Source organism: Nipponia nippon, unplaced genomic scaffold (assembly GCF_047370975.1).
Source record: "Nipponia nippon isolate SJK-2023a ecotype South Korea unplaced genomic scaffold, ASM4737097v1 scaffold_3, whole genome shotgun sequence".
In the NCBI taxonomy this organism is placed as follows: domain Eukaryota; kingdom Metazoa; phylum Chordata; class Aves; order Pelecaniformes; family Threskiornithidae; genus Nipponia; species Nipponia nippon.
The window spans coordinates 118,078,213-118,100,693 of NW_028262347.1; the positions used below are offsets into that span (position 1 = coordinate 118,078,213).

The following is a 22,481-nucleotide window of genomic DNA, read 5'->3' on the forward strand; positions in this document are numbered from 1 at the left end:
TGGAGATACCAGTAAGGACAATAAAATTAGATGTATATATTCCTCTACCGCCAGTTTCTTAGCTTTCTTAAGGTTGGAAGATGTGGATATAGTGCACAAGAACATATACGTTGCTAAGCTTCAACCGAGGGTCATTTGTAAACTCAGTCTGACGAAAAAGCCTTTCATTCATTAAAACAAAAAAACCCAAATCTGTGAATATTAATGTAGACATGTACTCTTGGACATGTTTATGGTATTTAAAGAGAAAGACAGAACTTATCATTCACTTGGTCATAAACATGGGAAAATTTTTTTTTTTAATGCATTTGTCCATAACTTTTATTTTGAAGTCCCAGGAAATAAGGGGAGAAAAAAAGAAAGTAAAAGAAAATGGTTCAGTTTTGAAAGGATAATTGAGGGAGAGGCTGGGGAATAACTGCTAATAGCAGGCTATGAGAAGGTCAGTGAGCTTGATGAATTGAATACTTTTGTATTGGAACAAACCGTAGAACTTGTACGTAACCTGGTAGGAGCCTTCCTCCATTTGTCCTTGTAAATGGGAGCTGTGTCTTTGGAGGCATGCCAGAGTGGAACTGCTCATTCATTATTACCACTTAAGGCAAATGATCATAGCCCTATGGCACGTAAAATAACGAGTGTAGCTCCCATTTCACAGATACGAGGCATATATTATGCTTCACATATGGTCAAATGTGTGCTGGCTTTTGGAAAAGGTACAAAAATTACTACAATGAGTAAAGCTCATAAGGAAATAATTCAGTGAATAGGAAATTTTGTAATTGGAACCCTAATTAGTGACTAATGCAGAGCAATACATATGCATAATGAAATAGGATAAGATTAAAAGACAAAACTAAATTTATTCAGATCCTAGCTGACATACTCACCTGAACAATTTTAGATGTATTCCTAATCCTATTAGTTTCATCTTTTCACTCTGCTGAAAACTAAGTGTTTAAATAGCATCTTTCGTTTGAATTAAAGCAGGCTTCCCTAACTAGGAAGAACTCCACCTCGTGCTATTCCTAATGCACATTATGAAAGTTCAGCACCAGGGGACAGAGGAGGAAGCAAGAGAGGCGGTGCAGGGTTCTTTCTGTATCTCAATAAGGCCTGGCAACAAATGGTGTAATAAACTAGCTGTTTCAATGAGATGGGATAAAAAGAGGAATACAGATAGCAGGTAAGGCTTATGCCCCTTCAGTGCATGCAGCACTGGATGGACCCAGCATGGATTTTCCCCCGGTGTGCTGCACAGATCCCACCCATGGAGAGCCTCCTCCTCCCTCCCATACCGTGGTGCCTTTTATCTTGTGTAAAAACAAAACCATGTATCTCCTCCTGACAAGCTGGAAGGTTCTCTTTGATAACACCCACCAGCGCACAGCACAGGCTGGCACGGGGCTTTCCAGCACCTTTCCTTCCAGTGGCTACCTGTGCTCACAGACGGGCTTCTCAAGCCTGACAAACAGGGACCAGGGGATCAGACATGCCTTGCCCAAGATCACTAGCTCCTTGAGTACAATGTCTTCCGTGAGGCTCCCAATACAGAAATATAATATATATGATAATACATCAAAATACTTTGCTGTGGTGTAATTCACTGTTATTTTTTTATTATGCATATTTTATCATTTCATCATGCATTATGCTGAAACAACTGAAATGGCTGGCTGTAAAATTGCATTGCCATTTTCTCTTCAAGATTCTTGAAGGTCACTTCTATAATTGTCAGGGAATTAGTAATTATTTGGATTTGAATGAATACTTACGAATACTTGTATATTGCAAAATATTCCATACCTAGTAATTTTCATATTAAGCATTCTTTTGTGTGTTCTTTTAAGTAGTGAGACCTGTGGTGCATTAGATGGATTTTATAGATATTTTTATTTTACGTATTCTTGTGTTTTTTCTGTAATATAAATAGAAATATAAATACCAGAAAGGTATACGTGATGCTTCAAATCCTTGGATTCTGGTCATTATTGATCCACAGGAGATAGTTTCATCTGATGAGAAGGGTAGCTGAATGGAGAAGGGAAGCTGTATGGAAACAGCTTTCCTTTTCATAAAGATTTCCAAGATTTAAAAAAAAAAAAAAAAAGTTCTGTTTTGTGCCAGGAGCAAACTAAGCTTCTTTTAGACCCTGGGTCAAATCACCACAGGTAAGTGCTGTGGCTGGCAAGAGTTCACAGCAGAATTTGTGTAGTCTCTCCTGATGGAAAGTTATACAGCTTATTGTTACTGGTGCTCAGACATTGCTCTTCCATGTCGTACGTAAATCAGTGCCATTATCAGTGAGCAGTGGAGTAAGTTTCTTGCCTTCTGAGAAAGTTTCTTGTCTTTTCTCAGACAAGACTCTGAATACACAGTTATTTATATAAAATATATTTGTGTGTTCTGGTATAAAACCCCAGCATATTGTGAATACTGCCTGTATTTAATATTCTACTTTGCCTTTGAAACAATTCAGGAGAAAAAATAAAATTCCCTTACAATAATCTCTGTCATGTTATTATAATTTGTTGCATGATATACTGTCTCATTTATGTGACAATCTTACATACAAGAAAAGGAAATTCTTTTAAACTCTTCATTCAAAAATGATCCTTTTCCCTTAGCTCTTTCTTTCAAATTGCCAAAGACACTTTCAGACACATGCGTCTATTTTTACAAGCCTAATCTGTTTAAGTAGTAAGCTGTTCTTTGATGAATTTAGATAGTGTTTTGTGATGTTTAGAAAAAAAGTGTGTCAGGCAGACCAGTGTTATTCCTTGATATTATTTTCTCCTTTCCTTTATAAGTACATACAAAAGAGAGACTTCAGCATCAATTCCTCCTCTAAATTCTGTGGAATGGACTATAGGGCCAGAGTGTCTGTGTGACCTCAAATTGTGTGCTGCAGTTAAGAGTTGAAGCATATGGTTTTTTGGTTTCTTGGAGTTTAAGCAAAAGTTTTTCTATATAAAAAATATGTTGAATTTCTGTATAGTTGACCCTGCAAAGAGCTCTCACACTGAAATGACACCAGGAGTGGGCAAGGGCAGAGTCCAGCACATCTGTTTTTCTGCTTTTTCCATTTTAATGCTACTGTTGATTATTTTCTTTATGATATTGTAACAAAGAGTCATAGAGATTTTCTGCCTACTTTTTAATAAAAATGAACATGTTAAGAATCACCATTGGGAAACTAATGAAGAGACCAACAGAAATACAAACACTATTCTACAGTCTGCATCTTGTTAAATGATATGACATCCAAGTTAGAAAGTTTTTTAAGATTGCTCACAAATAAAATAACACAAAAAATTTCCTTGCAATTTAAGTTTCTTAGAAAAAAGTAATGAAAAGGTAGTCCAAGCTATTAAATAATCCAGGTTTCCTCTGGGAAAATATTTATATGGAATTTAATAGGCAGCAATAACCTTTCTCTTTGTTTTATGAATCATTCTGTGTGTTTAATAGAAAATTATAATCTTGCTGGAGACTTCTGTGGAATAGCCAAGAAAACTAAACGCTGGATAATCATTGTCTGTTAAGGTACTTGGCGTTTTTAGAGAAAAGTTACATAACTCAATTTGATCACTGCAAAATTCTGTAGAATATTTCGTGTCTCTGAAAATATCTGTACATCTTATCAATAAGAAAGATACTTCTCCAGCTCTTACCATGTACATGTCTTGTCAGCAGCATCAGTACATTGGACGGGTTGGGGTTTTTTTTTCATTGTTTTTTCATTGAAAGAGTTGGAAATAATATGAAAGAGTTATTGCAGCCCACCAGTGTGGTGTTTGTGTGGTTGGAAATGGAGAGAATATGTTCCATCCCTGAAGGGATTGCATGAAGAGGTGTGGAAAGTGTCTGAGGGTGCAAAGCCTGATCTGGTAATGTTTCAGGACTGTGTGTGTTAGAGGAAGACATATTTAGGAACATTTTCTGTAGTGAACGATCCCCCTGATTGGTGCTCAGCTCTTGTCTTGGAGAGGGCCAGTGGAGGGATCAAAACCAGCCAAGGGAGTTTTAGCTTCATGCTGTCACTGAAGCAGCATGGATAATTAGAGATCCAGTGCTCGGCCTCTCTGCCTGGTCCTCTTTTCATTAGTGGAGACATACCACCTGTGGTAAGTCCTGCAATAGGCACCGACTTTTAAGCACATGATTGAAGTGCCTTATTCAAAAGCCTAGTCACTCTGGGTTTCTTTTATAAGGAGAGGTGCCTCCGGCAAGTAGCACACCCTAATTAAGAACTGTATCCAATACATTTTATTTTCATGTATTTGTGCTACTAGTAATGAAACTCATGCTATTTGGAATAAATATTCTAGCTGCATTTCTATTAAAACTATAGTGTGTTTAATGGGAATGTTTGGTTTTGTCTTTTTTTCCCCCTGCAGCTGTGACTCTGAAAATAGGTATCTTGGAAATCCACTTAGGGGAACGTGCTACTGTGAGTACTTATATTTTTAATGTTCAGTACTTAAATGCTATTTACATATTATGCAATAATTTCATTTCCTCAGAAAAACAAAATATTTTTCTTAAGATTTTCTGAAGTTGGGCACGTTGATATTTTGACTGAAAAATAAAATGCCCCACTGGGCTTCTCTGTTACTTTGTCCACAAGAATGCAAATTAAAATCTACTAAAAGTTGATTCCTTATGCCTAGGTGAGAGGGACTGACCAAGCCATTGGGTTATTCTCTGTATCTCAACATATGTGAATGAAAGGAAGTAATTGTGTCATTGTTTAAAAGACAGGGGAAATGCAAATAGGCTAGACAGCAGTATTTCCTTGGGACACTGAATAGTTTAGCCAGCCTGCCTCCCAGGGACATGATACGCAGCTGCTCTCCAGCGTATCGTAAAATGATACTGTGTCTTGTCTCCATGTTTTTACTGTTGTAGAAAAGGTGCCTCTGGCACGTTTACTTTAAAGCATTACATTTCTGATAGTTATAGTGAAAGACCTGAAGGGATGGGTATGCTTATTACCCATGCGCAGAAATCCCTTAGTGAGTTGTGCCAATTATTGCTGTGCCAATATAGATGTTAAATAGTAATTTTAATCATCATAAAAACGTAAGTGGTGTTGGAGAGCACTGCTTTACCTTTTGCAACTTTTGTGCATACCTACTCAATGTCAGACAATTGGATCCATTTGTCTATTGTTTCCTAACACCATCCCTAACCTCAAACTTACACTTGCATAAAGACATATCTCTGAATATATTTATAGCATCCATTCTGATCTTTGGCCTTGTTTTTTAGCATTTCATTTCAGAATGTACATAAAAGCTTTGTTTTAGAATCTCTTTAAGGCATCATTTACCTAATAAATGAATGTTTCTTTTCTTTACTGATGTTTCTTTCCTACCTTAAATGGTTTGCATCTGCAAGGTATGTTTTACAGAACAAAATTGACACATACTATATTACAGATGCTGACATATCCCTAGGCCTAAAACGTTTATTCCTCTTGCCAGGTATTAAAGAAATTTGCCGTGGGTTGCTTTTGTTCTTTTTTTCTCACCGACAAGTTAAGTTGAAATGTAATACTTTAAACTGGAAGATAATTTTTAAATACTGTTGTTTGAAGATATTGTTGACAGTTTACATAAAGTAGACCAAGTTGAAAATACTCCTTAAAACTGTGTTCTAAAGATATCAAATCAATTCAATTCAGTTTGTTGTTTGTTGCATAAGAAATTTTTCTTATTTCAAAACAGAAATTTCAGTATTTAGAAGAATGAATTTTTGCATCTATGAATTTTATAAATTTTGTAGATGTAAAGCTAGATAACGAGTACATGAGAAGCTCATACTACAACAAGAGTGCTATATAGGCTATTTTGGATATGTGTATTGACATTTGTTTTGTCCTTTAAAAATAAATGTTATTAAATTTAAGAGATGGAAAAGAAATGACAGTAATGAAATTTGTAGACCTCAGGCACCTGCATGAAAAAACTTATTTTTTTGCTATCATGTTGCAGGTTGGGTCTATAAATCATGTTTGAGACAAATTGCACTGTATTCAAGATACCCTTTCACCTTTAACTCACTACTATTATTTGTCTTCTGTCAGATTTCAAAGTATTTTAAAGATCTTGTTGTTCTGAATGGTAAATCTTCTTTTAATACTTTCAGTCGTTTAAAACATTATACATAAACGATTTTCAGAGTTATTTTATCTGGAGATAATAAGGAACCTGTGCTAATTTAAAATAATGGAATTCTGTATTTCTTGCGTTTAGTGCATGATGCATCATAATGGGAAATAATTTGTGGATAACTGACTGACCTAAGATTTCAATGGCAATTGCTTATCAGCACCGTCCATTACCTGCTAAATCATGTATTAAAATACATATATGTCATAAAGAGATGCTCCAATTTGTTATCTGGATAAGTATTTTAAAATACGGCCTCACCATGGACTATAATTTGTATAAGAAACTGTTTCGCTTTTGTACAAGACAGACAGTTGGATGGCATTTTTCTGTTCTTATTTCACTACTTTGTAAGAAACTTTCTCTTTAGACACATATTGCTGCTTTGCTTCTCCTCAAAGTGAATAATATTCTTATTTTTTACAGCACAGGAATAGTTATCGTTCAGGAGGGAGGACAATACTGAGGAAAACCAAGTTGTATATACTTATGAGCCGCATAAGTTTAAGAGAAATAAAAATTCTAGGCACATTTGTTTCTACCACTTAAAATCAAAATCAGTGAATGGTGCGAGAATAGGAATGCAACTTGTAATTTGCTGTATGGTTGGGATCTTCTTCGGGAAAGCTTTTAGTCACATGCTTGAGTTTAGCCATCTTCAAAATGACCAGTTTTAAGTGTTCAAATTTTATCTTTTTTTCACTTGTGTAAATACTGCCCTTAAATTGGAATGCTTTTCTAAGCCAAAACCTTAGAATTCAATCCTGAGTGTATGGCTAACTTTTGTATGATATTGGATGACCTCAATTTCTCTTTAACAGCAGGATGTGGATTGAGAATGCTTGTTGCCTTAGAGGAACTTTCTGCAACTTGTGATACTGTGAATACCCACTGCCCTATAAAATTTCAGCTGTTTTCATCTCTTTTAGCTCTCTGCCCAGCTTACCTAGTTCTTGCTTAGTCCTCTCCTCCCTCTTGCCTGTCATTGCCATCCTCAAGCCTAGGGAGGGGGAACATAATAGTGCTGATATGGGCACTGGTATTAACATCAATAGACTGTTTAAGATAGTAACTAAACTCTAAACTTAATAGAGTTAGCCAGTGGGATAGCACACATTGGTTTAGTTTCTTCCTTATTTGTTTCCTTTAGTAGTGATATAAGAGAGTAAGCAGAATATTAATGCTGTATGTGGATAATGTTGCGATTGGAGAAGTGATCTTAGCACAAATGAAAACAGGAAAATTACAGACAGATCTAGCATGATCAAAAAGAATGAGATTTATATAGGAAGTAGCAAGTTGAAACATTGCAGGGACTTAATCTAAGTACAGATACTATGCCAAAAGGATAATAAACACAGATAGCAGGAAAGCTGTTGAATCATAGAGATAACAGGAGCAGTTCATTAAACATCAGATTTCATTCTAATATGACATTTCAAAACATGGCAGCACTGGACATGAGTGGTTTTTCTACTTTAAATTATCAAAACTTAATAAAAGTAGAGTAGGAAATGCAAAACAGACAGGGCATACAATAGTGTATTATCCAGAGCGTGTGAAAATCATTGGCCATTGCTTCTATTAAAATTATTTTCATTTCATTCTTCATGACTTCACTGTATGATTGAAAAAGCACAACAGAGAGAACGAACTTCTCTGAGAGTAAAAGAATGAGAACAAGCCTCACAGATACAAAAATGAGAAAAATGTTGAATGTGTAAGAATGCATGAGCAGCTGGATGATGGTCTATCTATTCTAGTACCCTGTTGTCATTAGTGGCTGAATATGAATGCCGGGGGAAGAGTATAGCAAATGGACAAACATACAGTGATATTTCTCTCTTTGCATCCAACAATTTGCAGGTCAGGAACTTCCTGAGAGGAAGGATTTCTTGAGCGAAAAGTGTTCAGTATGCCATTGTTTAGGAATATCAGAGGAAATCTTATCAAAGATTTCTTATACATAATGAAAAGAAGCATATGAATGCAAAAGAAAGCTTCATGAATTTAAAAGCCGCAGTTTTGTTTGTCCATGTAAATATTTTTGTAGGTGGAGTACAAGTCTGCTTCTGGTTCTGGTAGGAAGGCTCTGTATCCCTAGGCCTTTCTGTTAGAAGCCAATCTTTCTGTGAATGATTGGAAGCTGATTCAATCCATATAAATGAATTCTGAGTGGAGGCCGGAGATGGTTGTGCAGCTGACTTATGCATGTACACAAACCATAAATATAACATTTTGTCATGATGCATTCATATTTGTTGTTGTTATAGTTCTTTGGTATCTCAGCCAGCATGATGTATAACAGTGACACCTAGATAGCAAAGTATGCATCCAAATTGCTGGATTAGTTCTTTGCACATCAGCATTAGAAATACATTGCTGTTGGAATCAGTGCTCCTGGGTGCAAAGAGACATGCAGCAAAACCAGATACTTTTAGACTGATTGGGAGGAATCACTGGGACAAATGCCACTTCTGTGATTTTGACCTGGGTTATATACAGACACAAAGCTTTAAATCATAAATAGATAAATAGTTAAACCAGTGTTCTAGAGAAAATGGGAGTTTAAATTTACAATTCATGATATGTTACTATACAGAGGGTGAATGATAGGCTTGCTAACAATCCCTTGTTTTGAAAGGATGTGATACTCTCCTTCATAAACCTCTTTTAGATATCCATATTCTAAGGTCAAAAACTTTCCAAAATGTCTGTTTTATGTACATTACTCTTAAGTGTCACGGTCCCAATGCTACATTCCAAACACAAAGTACAGCCGATAGATTCTAATACTACTATGTACAGAAGCCTAAAAGCTTACAACAAATCAGTAGTGTGGGTGTAAATTGTATTTTTTGCCCACATAGTTGTTAGAATTTCCACTAGTTGAGCACTCAAGGGTTGCCTATCCCACCAAGAGAATTCCTGGCTAAGACGAGTCTAATAGCCAGCTAAGAAAATGTAGTTGAAAAAAGTGTATGTGGATTTACATACCTTAGTCTCTTATTCCCTTTTACCCTTTACAAAATATTTAGAAGCATTTTTTATTATTTCTGGGTACTACCATCAGCAGTGAAGGGACAGAACAAGTAGCTTCTCTGTTTGGTTCTGCAGATTGGTTGCTGTTTTAAAATAGGCAGCAGTAGTGGGTTACGGGGCAGCACACTTTGAGAGTGAAACTTTCATACATTCAAGAAGGTTTTCTCAGCAATGCACAGCAAGAATGTAGTCACAATTCAATAAAATTACAATAAATTAAAATTTTTGATTAATCTGGTGCTTCTCTTTGGCCTGGGCATACAGTCTCACGGGTCCTTGACTATCTGTGAACTCAGAGAAAAAGCAGTGGAAGCTTGCCTTTTGCATTCAGAAGTGCATTATGTATCCAGGGTAACACTATAGAGTTTACTGTGCTGCAGAGCAGGCCCACTTTTAAATTTCTTAGAGATTAGAACATGACCTTTGAGAAGGATTAGAGAATCCAGGAATAAATAGAGGTCAGGAGGGATGGGTCACTTACGAAGAGAATTAAAACAGGGTGGGGCTGAATGATTCATGGCTTTTTGTAGAATTAAAACAAAAAAACAATTTATTGATCATTTATTCCACATCTTCACAAGAACATAAGCCTCTGATGGAGATTTGTTGGATTTACAGCCTTTAAAAAAGAGGAAGCATGAATATCTGTACATAAGAGGCTGAAAGAATGTACAAATTTAAACCGTTTTCCTAGGTTCATTGTGTTTCCTTCCACAGTTCTTTCTAATCTTTCTCTCACCTGAAGGTTTTATGAAATGCCATTTGTGGATGGCTTCACACAGTGACTCAACAGCCACTATTTCAAATGTTCTTCGGGGATGAAGCACGCCGAAAGGAAAATGGTAGGCCCATCTGCAGAAGCCTTAAGGGTCAGGTGTGCTACAGAGCACTGTCACCACTGAGCTTTTCTAGTCAACCTTGTGGGCATGGAGGGAGGAAACAGAAAGCCAGAGAAAACGTTGCTGAGTTTTCAGATGTTTACCACTAAAAAAATGCAACATAATGACTGGTAGGAAAATAACATTCATAGATTTTTATTTTTTTTTTTAAATTGTCTTTGGACCAATTTTATTAGCTGGATTTTTTTCTACTTAAAGTACACCGCAGGAAAAATATGCGATTGTATGTGAGCTACTAAATATTTTGCAACAACTTTTTGGGGAGTGACCTGAATAGTTGGTTTATGGCTTTACCATGCCATTCTAAACTCTGAGCCATAAAATCATTATAGCTTATAACACTATTGCTTGTTTCCTTGGTGTACATACAGAAAGGATAGCAATAAGTGATCCTCTTAGTATGTCAGCAACTCACAAAGATGAAGAATAATACTTTTCATATCCAAAATTGGTGAGGAAGCATGACATGTACATTCAGTGAAAACTCTGAAGATATCTGTGCAGGGAGCTGGGAAGGAAGAAGGAAATTCTAAGTTCATGGACTTAGAGCATGACATCTTTTATTAAAAAATAAAAAAGAAAATAAAAATTATCAAATAAAATGTGTACTAGAGGTGACAATAAAGCACTAGGTGGCAGACTTGCTATACTTAGAGAAGAATTAAACTCAAGAACATTCCAAGGAGAGTATTTTAGAAGGTAAATAGGAAGTAACACTTTTAATAAAACTGTTAAAAGAGATTTTCCAGATATTTAAAAACTATGTTGAAACTTAAAGGGCATAAACAATAAATTTTAGCTATTGAAAAGATGTTTATTTTAATTGAGTTGTGAGATGTATACCAGCAGTTAGGTACTTTGCTACTGATTTGTAGAATTCATGTTTCCTTTTGGGACAGCATTAATTTAAACTAAATACATATTGTAATGGTAAAACTATCATGCTTGACTTAAAATAGGGAGTTCCAACAATTATATCTAATGCTGATTGACTTTGATACAGACTGAAACAATTTTTATTATATATAAATACAGTAACAATAATGACTCACGTTGCCTTTTGAATATATGGGCTTATACAAATAAATTCTATTTAAGAAGAAATCTTCTTTGTGTTTAAAGTCTAGTGGAACAGATTATAGTTTAAATCAGACAATTCTAGGATGGTTTGAGAAAAGATTAGCCTCAACAAACCTACCAACTCAGAAAGTATAAAGAGCAACAGACAAACGGAGTCTTTGCCCTGAGTGAAAATAACCACACAAACTAACTGTTGCCTTCCAGAGAATTAAAACAAGGACCACACCAAGAATCTGAAGGTCATGATAAACTATTACGATCTCACCCCAGGCTCTGCATATTCATTTGCCAAATGCTAGGTTGGCTTGCAGCTTTTCTGGACACGCTAAAGAACCAGTTTTGCTGCCAATCATTTTCAGACTTTAATGTGAATTGGAGAATCTTTCCTTATATGTATTTACTTTTTTTTTTTTAAATATTGGGGATTTTCTTTGTTTGAAAACCCCGCACTTTATTTTTGAAAATGAGGATTATTTGCTTTCTCTGATAGCTTTTGCTGATGTATCAGTGAATTTACTGACTGGCATCCCCTTACAGATACTATTTAATAACTTTTGCCAAAGTAGACAAAGTCATTTTAGTGACTATCCATTTAGATATACGACCCTAAGTCAAAAGAAGATGGCCGCTACCCTGCACAAGCTAGCTTTCTAACTCCTAAGGAGAAGAAAATAATAGATAAACATACATTATAATGTATGCAAATAGGTCTGTATTAGAGGCCTTCATCACCTGATAGTCTGTTCCACAGGTCCCATAGTTATTTTTTATATTATTATTTATCTTGCAAATATAATATGTAGTATTACAGTAAAATACCAATTAGTATAAAATTTAAAATTATATAAATTATGATTATTTACAGAAGTATAAATTTTGAAAAGCTTGATGAGGCAAGAGCGAGAGAGACTCAGTGGCTTGGAGAACTCTTTCAGAAGAAATACTTTGTTTTGTTTGGGACTCTAGCCCATACACAAAGCAGTTTTTTAAATGAGAAGGTAACGAATGCAAATATCTACATATATACAGTATTTTATTTTGTCTGTATGTTGAGCTGGGGTTCATAGGGATGAATACTTTTTGAATCCTTGTGCTGTGTATACAATGTGCTGTGTATGTGTTTGTTTCCCTAACATGTCCACAAAGACAGGAGCTGTCACTCCTCAAACACCTGGGAGGCCTTAGAGCTCCCCAAGACTGGAGTTGTAAGAAGCAAACGGAATAGGAAAGGATCCATCAGTGTCCCTTTACTTTATCTTCTGACAGTGAAGGGAAAACCTTTGTGGTGGTTTTACAGTTGCATTGCTTCCCATGCTGACTTCCCAGGGAAAAGAGAAAATTCTTGATCAGTGGGACTTAAGGAAAGATCTGTAGTGAAATCTTGAACCAACTGAAATAGAACACCTCCCCACACCCCCTCCCCCGACTTCAATAAGTAAGTGGCTTATGGTTTATGTGAGAATTTGTCTTGGTTCCTTTGGGAGTTCTTGGACAAACTAGCGCATTATTCCATGTCAGCTGGGGTGCTTTTCTCCACTGGCAAATATGAAGCACCTGAAGATAGTTTAGCCTCTTCCATTATTGCAGGCTAAACAACTAATGCAACTGTCTAGTTATTGTGAGGTATGCTATTCAGGTGTCTTGGGTCCTGAACCACCTAATCTTAGCACACACATTTGTAAAAGTCAAGAGAGCAGTTGTTAATGTTTTCACCTGTAGAATTAGTGGTGTGAAGCCCTTGCAGGGGATTTGAGTGTGGGGCTCTGTAGGATAATTTAAATAAATTGAGGGTCATTTCTATTTCAAGATGATGACAAAACCTTGGATTATATAAACTTTAAGAAATCTTATATTAGGTTAAATGTGGACATTGTCAAGCTCAACTTTCTGATTGGCTAACTCAGCTCAATTTCAGCATATTGTAAAGTAGCCTATGAGTCCTTGATATTAATTTATTGTCACTTTTTCTTAGCTTGAATTGTGAATATTGTTTTAAACTATGTTCCAGAAATAAAACACATTGACAGGTAAGTGTAATTTGCTAGTCACTTGATATGAAGTGTAATGCTGACCTAAAATGGAAGAGCAAACTGTGTGAGGTCAAAAAGCAGCAGTATACATTAGCAAAATAGATACAATAGCAAACAAGACATTAAGGGAAAGTTGAAAAATGTATCTGTCAAGGAGTATGAAGATACACTGGCAGAGAATAAATATGCTTTTCTGTGTTACCCCCTAAAGGAAATGCCACAGCCATCAGAATCGTTTCAGAAAAATGACAAGCTATGCAAAATGTGGGGAGAAAAATCTTAAAAGGGCAAAAATCTCAATTTTTCTCATCAATGAAATGAGAATTTTAGAATTCTACTCTTGTTGAGGAGAAATAGGTAGCACTTCTGTATGGGTTTTTGAAAATATGGCTAGACAGATTTTAAAGTGTTAGAGCCTCTCATGACACTAGGAATGGCTCATGAAAGAGGAGATGAAGAGAGGTCATTATTAGAATGAACAGTAGACTAAATGGTGGAGAGAGAAAAATGAAAATAATCTAGGGAAGACAATGTACAACTACATCATGCAAATATGTCACTATCTTCATGTTCATTGTCAAGGATTACCTACCACAATATATGGTGTATGAAGACCAGGTATAGATGATATGAACAATCAGTGTTTTTCAAATATCAAGAACAAACAGGCTGTCAGTATTCGCTGCAGTTTGCTGTTCCTTTTTACATGATAATCCAGTTCCTAGAAAAGTGGTGTCAAAAGGTTTGTGCCTGATATCTCTCAAAAAGTAGTAATAACTATCAATTGTTCTATATTAACTAATAATCTGAAAAAAACAATGAATGAGGAAGAGGTTTATTCTGTTAGTGCATTTCAGTTAACAGTAGTTTCTCCCATGGCCAAAAAAGTCATAAATTAATGAAAGCAAAGCTGCATCTAGTTCTTGGTTTATAGAAAAAACAGTGCTAAGAAAATAGAATATTTCTTTTAATCTCTGGCAGCTGTTTGAGGTGAAAATTGAGTATTCCAAGTCACTTTCAGAAAGGAGTCAGTGAGCCCTGCCATGGTGGCCAACATTACCTCTCTCAGGCAAAGAATAAAACTCTGAAGAGTGGGTGACTGCTTTAAGGCTGAGAAAACCAGCCTTTTGGGCTCCATTTTTCCTTCCTCTGTTATTTCCATTTGCTTCATTTAACCAAACAGTTTATTATTTTATGTGCTTAACTGCCAGCCCTACAAGCTAAACTTGTCGGAAATGGGGAAAAGAATCTGGGGTTATTTTTTCTCAAGTTTGTCACTCTCTACTTTACTCTCTACTAAGGACTGAGATATTTCCTCCTATCTGTTTTAAAGGCTGTGTAGGCTGGATTAGGCAATATTACAGATATTTAATCTCATTTGTAAATGTTTGGAATTTTAATATTCCATCAATGTTTTTTGCTGAATTGACACTCAATTCTTAGCATGAGCAAAAAGCTGTGAAAACGTTATTATTTAAATCAACATATTTTACTTTAAATATACCTGATGGTATTTTAAATGAAAAGGTGCTCGTGTTACATGTTCTTTTCTAAGTTCTAATGCAAAAGTATTCTACTGTCCGTTGTGCAAGTATGATGATTTAGTGTACCATATTTTTTTACAATACAAGTATCTGTTGCAATTCATGACTTTAAAACAGAGGAGACTGCGCAGTGAAGTATACGACAGGCATCAGTTCTGTCCAATATGAAGTGCAGTTTTGCTGAAAGTGCTCTGGGTTTATTTGCTGTAAGAGATTTTAGTTCTCAGAACTAACATGTTAAAATTGTTTGAGAAACAGCAAAGAATATCAGCAAAGTTAAAACATCTCAACTTCAATTTACGTTGTCTATTTTGTACAAATCACGTGGAGTCAAGCAACGTGGGGTAAGATCTGACATTTGCACTGCAGATTTAAGGTTTCTTAAGCAAAGTTCAACTAAATAATGAGAAAAAGAAAGGAAAAGAGTTTTGAAAATGTTGAGATATTACAGGGGCACCTACTTATCTGTGTATATTTATAGCCAATTTATGAAGTGCATGTTCTGTCTCCTTGTAAGGCCTGATGTTGCTTCTTTAATTGCTAAGATCTGTGTTCAATTATTTGAGAACCAGGACAAAAATCTGCTAATAATCCATATAGAAGTTACTGTGTGAATAACTTCTGAGTATTCTGAATTTATATGAAAACTTGAGCATATACGTAAAAAGCATATATAAACGCATAAACAATTTTAAAAATAGTATTTATATTTTTGCTCTGTCCAGTGTAATTTTATGGGTTTTGATCCATTTTAGAAATAAAAATCAATTTCTTTACTTCTGAAAGGAAAAAAGTACCTTATTTGTAGGGATTATACAATAAAGTGAATGTTATAAGAGCAAGCTTTAAAATAACATAAAAATTTGACTGATCTCATTAACTATATGACAAGAAAGATCCCTCTTTGGCAATAACATATGAACTCAAACAGTAAATTAATGTTGTTGTTTCTCATATGTGCCATTTCAGTTGTCAGAACAAGCAAATCGGAGATCTCTTCAATGCATACAGACTGTATAACTAAAGAAAAAAATTAGTATCAGGTTAGACAGTATTGATGCTAGTATATTGCAAAATGATGTTGCATGTTAGAGTGTGATGTTAATACAAGCATTGTAAAGCAGATGAAGCATCTAGATAATTATGAAGGAAATTTCCCATAGAGATAAATTCAAATTTCTTCTGTAATATTTTCACGAGATACTTTTTTTTTGTCTTGGTTTTGTTTGTACTTTTCTCCCACTTTTCTAACACTTCAAGTATATTACAAGAATTAAGATATTAAGACTGTCCATTTGACAAAACAAAAGTTCATATACTGAGCCATCCTTACTATCAAGTAATAACACTTGTATTTTTGACTAATCGTAATGCCTGTCCCAGGAGTTTTGAAATGCTCCATCACCGGAGAAATCTAGACCTTTTTTCTAAAATGGATGTTTAGATAACTGCCAATTGATGCACTCACTTTTCTTTGTCGTTGCTTCTTTTACTAATATTTTGTTCGTAACTCTAGTTCATTGGTTTCCAAATTGTTTATGGACTATGGTCCTGGGCAAAACTTGTAAAGAGTCTGCAGCAGTTCACAGAAACCCCATCAGTTGCTGCAGTGTTTTCAGTTAAGAGTTTGGTGAAGAATCTACGAAAAAAAATGAGATCTGGCTGTGGTCTATGGTCTAAAAACTTTAGGAACATCAACTTTAGGCTGTATTCTTAAAAGAATCCAGGTCATTATATATGTTCCTCAGTTTTTAGATCTCAGCAACAAGTCGTCTTTTGCTTATCATAACATTTACATACCTACATACCAGTTACAGTGAGATGCATCTCACCTAACTAGCTTTGTAAAACTTGCATGTCCAGCCTTAATTAACCTTCTAGGTCTTTCTGTAGTCAGTAGAAAGAATCAAGGGTTAGTCATCCGACCTCTGTGCATATCTGTCTTAGAAAGAGATCAGTCATCTTCAGACAGTTTTAGTCAATATAGAGTAAACCTAGACTATTAGTAATATTTAGCTGAATAAAATTTTAACAGAGGTCGGATTTTTCTGTATCTGGCCCTCTCTTAGGATCAAAATTGACAACTTATTAGACCTTTCCAAATAGCAGCTGAAAAGTTCATAAGAGAAAAGATTTCTGGTTAAAATAAAATTTACTTACCCGATTTGCTGATTATGACACTAGTCCCTATGTCTTTTTGTGGGCTTTTTAGCCTAGTACATTTTTTTAAAGTGCGGTAAAAGAAACAATGGATTGTTATTGCTGTATGTTTTTTAAAAACTTTGAACTTCTGTGAAATTCATTCTCACATGCTCTTTCTTTACATGGAAAAAGGCATATAAATAGTAAGTGCTGGAGTATTTTGAAGCTCATTCTGCTCTCATTACATTTAGCAAAAATGCAAGTTTTGCTAGTTTATAGTAAAGACTTCACAGTAAATGACTTTTTGTTTTGTCACAATGGACAACTAATGTCGGACACCAACATAATTCAATATAACAATGAAAATGAGGCAGTGGATGACTGTTAGATACAGACGACAGAGGAATGAATCAGGCAGCTGCTCTGAAAGTTCAAAATAATTATCCTGACTGAAAATAGGTCTGGTGGTAACCCCCTAACTTTGATGTAATGCAAGCAGAATTTATTTTGGTCACAAATGAATATGATTTATAGCATTTGATAATGGAACTTGGTTTCAAAAGTGACTTTTTTGCTGATAGAGAGGTATATGAATAGGACTGTTCTCAACAAACTCTTACTGGAAATAGAGAACAATCGCTAGAAAGAGCAAGAGAGAGACAGACTGCCTCTGCAAGGAAGAGGTGAGAGTATGAATTTTAGAATCAGCATGAATAGAGAGTTCCCTAAATAGAAAAATGTGGGAAGACTGACTGTGATAGGTCTGATGTTGCAATCATGAGGAAGGTTCCTACTCTAACTTTAAAAGTTATTTCAAGAAATAAAAATAGAACAGCACTATTTTATGAGGTTTCTATTCACAAAATTAGTTATTGTAGTTCAGTAATACAGGATTATGATGAAAATGTACCAACTCAGGCACGTAATTGTCTGTTTGCTTTTTAGTGTAATGAAGATATTGAAATAATGTTACTGGTGGAAATGAATGGTTGAAATATAATTTCTTAACTGTAGTCTTAAAAGTTTTTATTAATACATACATGGTTATACATAAGGCCAGCCATTTATTCAGAGAATGAAGAAGCTCATCCTTTAAACATTATCATCCTATTAAACATTTTAATGTTCTGTTTCATGGCTAGTACTCTTAATAGTGTACCATCTCTTCCTTCAGATTTAGTGGTTATCCATCCATCATCATTTCAAGTTGGCCATAAGCATTCCCTTTGAGTAAGCACATGCTGACATCTTTTGATGTCCATTACACTAGTTTTCAGCATAATTTAGTTATTAGTTATCAGGAAAAAAAAAAAGTGAAGAAAACACTTTGTAAATTGATTGGGTAAAGATCATATGATCCTCACCTAACATTTATAAAATCTGATAATTAATTCGTAGTTGGGAACGAGGCTATGCAGTGAGTGGGTCTGGTTGCATGCTCTGTTCGTATGGCTCTCCAACATACATTGCAGTACTTTTGCCTTAGAACTTTTGCTAAATCTTAACTTTTGGAGCCAAATGCTGGATATATTTCTCAGAAATTTTGTACGTGTATGAAAATCTTTTGCCATGTTGTTCAGTTTTAGAAATGTTTATTAAGAAATTATGGGACAGGAGCCATGGGAGAATGACCTGTAACCAAAGACAGAAAACCCATGAATGTGTCCAGTTATGTACGTTCTTGCTCCATTTCTGGGAACTCAGGTTCATTCTTCCCTCTCTGCTGAGAGAAGAATTGACCTGGGACGCTCTGCTGGAAAGTTTTGGGAAAAGGGAGGAGCCAGCTCAAAGGTAAAGCAGTTCTCTAGAATTTACTCCAGCCTGATTCTTAAAATTACTTAATTAAACCCCTTTATTGAAATATACTATTTAGGCAGCGGGTGCCAGGAAAGTGGAGAAATTAAGGTTGCTGGCACAATCATTTTTTATTTGCTTCCATATTTATTGCACGATTGTACAGTTTTTAATAACACAGGTACATACTATTTCCCACGGAGCTTTCCCTCTGCAATGTGTGGAATGAATTTGTTTGTGGGGGATGAATCAGTGATTATGTAATGGAAAGATGAATGTATGTTCCTTTCCTATTTTATTGTAAAAGCAGAAAGAACTACAGTGAATGATGGAAGGAGCTGTGAAATAAGAATGATCACATGTAGTGTTATATAATTCAAAATATTATGAAAAATCAGACTCTAGGTATTTCAGATTGGCTACTCATGATTAATGGGTATTTTTGTCCTTCATCTTTGTTTCATTTCCTGTCCTATAAAATGGGACTAATAATGCCTGCTCATCTCACAGTAATGTAACAAATTCATTAACTTTTCTGAAGAACTTAGAAAATGATTGTGATGAATCCTATAGAAAGACACATAAGAAATTAATTTTGTCTTTAGAAAAGGGTTTGTGTAGTATGTAGTAAATGAGGCATGGGCCCAACACTGAGTACTGAACATAGAACAAAGTGCTGAATAGCTGCCCATTAAGTGAGCACTCACCCAAAAATAATTCACAGGCACCCTTGATTGTAGTGGTTCATTTTACCGTCTTAATATTCCTCTTGGACATATCTTTTTGTGTATAGCTTTATTACTAATTTACACTGAACATATTCAATTTTTAAAAAATATTTTTTTAAAATAGTTACAAATGTAATTATATATTCTTAAAGAGTTGTAGTAGCACTCAGAAATACTGAAGTAGAATTTAAATCAAGACTTCTGTCTGGCCTTTGTTCTTTTGGGAACATTCTGGCATTTTAGAAGACACAAAGTTTTCTTTTAATATAAAAGTTTGTGTACGGGAATAGGTCTGTTCCTTGTTGGATATGACTATAAAACTCCCACATTAAGCCATATTAGCCATATTAAAAGTCATGGGCCTTCATTAAAGAAAGAGAACAGTAGAAACTGAAAATTAACAGCAATACTAGGATTAAACGATGGCTTTGAAATTTATTTTCCTCGTTTAATTAAATGGCTTTCTTCGCCTAATTATTGTTGTGTTCTCACATGCTCTCATTACTGACATTTTGAATTGATTTTAATGACTCCTTTTGACTGTGAAAGCAGTCAAGGGCTTTGAAAAAATCAAAATAGAGATGTGAAAAGACTCAGTAACCATAAGTCCTTGTTATATTTGACCGTTGATGATGTCAGGATGGTATTGTGGTCTTATCTCCCAACGTTGTTTTTCTACTTTATTCAATGATTTTTAATACAAAGTGAAGCAACATGCCTGGGAACAGAAATTAGACTGTAGGACTCCCCTCTCCCTGCTGAGTGCCTGGGTCATTTGACTTCCTCTGGTCTCTGTCTGTCTGTGTGCAAATTGAATCTTTTTTCCCTGCTGGTGTGAATCCTTCTGCCACTTCTGCCTTGCCTACACTGAGGTGATGGGGCACACACCCTTCTAGGCAAAAAAGGGGGAGCTGGGTTTAATACTATTGAAAAGAAGGCAGCCTACAACATGTTCTCCTGGGGAGAGCTCTGAAGAGGAGGCCATGATGCAGTGAAGTGGTGTCTGATGTTTGTGCTGAACTCTGCAGTAGCTGTGCTTAGGATGCACTGGGCTGACTCCTGGAGAAGCTTTGGCTCAAAAATACCCAGCTTGTGGATTCCAAATACTGTGTGTGGTGGGGAATTAAGATCTGAGCTGTGGGCTGTGTCGGAGATTTCTATGTCCTCAAGAACCTTTCCTATGAAACTTTAGACATAAAAGTTCAGGGATACACATACTACAGTGTGTGGCTGCTTAAATTGTGTCTGGCTGCCGCTTGAGTCACCTGTGTCTCCTATCAAATTTGAGATGAAGGGCTGGGCTGCATATCTGAGCCAACAACGCACTAGACATTTTACAGTCATTTGTACTAGCATGAAGTAGGGAGGCATTGTTGCTGTTGTAATGTGATAGTGGTTCTGTCTCTTTCCCTTCCTCATTGGTGTAGGGAAACTCTGAACACCAGTTTTTTTAAAAAATGTCTATTTTAAACATATTAAGTGGAAACATATAAACATGGAGGATATTGATGGCATAAAAAAAATGAAATGCTGGATATTAAGATTTTACTGAAACAATCCAAAACTAAGATGAAATTGTCTTCCACATATTTCCAAAAGATTGGGGATATGTAGAAGAGCAAGTAATTGTTAAAAAATTGTGTGTTTCGGGTAAATTCTTTTTCAGTTAACTTTTTTAAAAAGAAAAGAATGCAACAGTCATTCTGTAATGTCATTAACATTCTTTCCATAGTTAAGAGAAGAGTCTATGGAGTGTTCAGGATAACTACCTAGTCTCTTTGGAAAATCATTATAGCTAATTGACACTTTGTGAATTTAAAATGTGTTGAGAATTAAATGTAGACTGAGGAAATGTGTTTTAAAAAAAGGTGGGATTCATATTCTAGACCTTTTTAATTCTTACAGAAAAATGAAAGAGTTGCCAAAATGAACCACAGAGTGCATCAGTGGTACTTCTAGAGAATCAAGCATTTTCTGCTATAATTCACTGAAATAATTCTATAAGTTTGTATATTTAATTTTTGGATGTTAATGGCCATTGATAATGTTTTGATTACTACCTCTTATGGAAGTGTTATTGTTTGAATTTGTTTTCTTTTCAGAGTTCACCAGATTTTGAAAACAGTTTTGAAATCTTGTTTATATCGGTCAGCCAGAAGAAAAATTATAAGATTGCTTTTATCAGGTGTTGCTCATATGGCAGTTTGATGATTATGTTTAGTATTTGTTATCTTCGTGCTTTCATTGTCATCCTATGCTACAATATAAATGCAGAAAGATTTTTTTAAATTCCTGTTTATATGTGATCCAAATTTCTTTCCTAATTGAAGCAATCTGTTCTGTGTGTGTCTTTATAAACAGAAGCACTTATGAAAAGTCTCATGTGTTTATGTAAAGGGTAAAAATACTTCTGGTGGCTTTTTAAAGGTTTAAAGTAGAAACAAAAATACATGGAGTAAAATCTCAGGCTTCTCTAAACTCCTGATTGTAAATATACACGACAATATGTATCAACAGGATATAGTGAATGTACTTTAAATAGCTATTTCTACATTTAGCTGTTATACATTTGGCTATTTATACATTTAACTATTCAGAACAGGTTGTACTCTTGCAAATAAATTTTACTTTAAATTTTCTATTTATTTCCAGGCTAAGCTGTCTAGGCTGAATGGCACTATGAATTGGGAAATATGGTGTGATGTACTGTGTAACTGCTTAGTTTGTTTATGTACACTTATGATCTATTGGCATAGACTGCGTTTTAGGGTTATGTTCAGGATGGGGCTTGGCAGTGGGAAGGAAAGCTGTTCTGCCTGCTGCGGCCTGTAGAAGATGAAGCCGCCTGGAGGAGAGGGAGGTGATATTTTCCCTGAGAGCTGCTGAATATGTGTGGGGGAAGTCTCTGCTATGGTATAGGCTGAGGCAGATGGAGAGAGGGAGGAAGAAGAGTGAGAGAGACAGCAGCAGGATGCAATAGATGGAGGAGAGACTTCGTTACAATCCCTTTTAATTTCTTCTCTCACTTTGAATTTAATCTTAAATT

General features: G+C 35.3%; 1 protein-coding gene across 3 annotated transcripts in view; it reads left to right on the forward strand.

The window, feature by feature from the left end:
• The window catches only part of ATRNL1 (attractin like 1), a 528,683-nt gene that overhangs the window by 195,566 nt on the left and 310,636 nt on the right, over window positions 1-22,481 (forward strand). For all 3 annotated transcript variants that reach the window (XM_087766532.1, XM_087766530.1, XM_009476061.2), the window contains exon 21: window positions 4,401-4,453. In XM_087766532.1, the coding sequence (XP_087622658.1) occupies window positions 4,401-4,453 (53 nt within the window). The remainder of the gene's footprint in view (window positions 1-4,400; window positions 4,454-22,481) is intronic.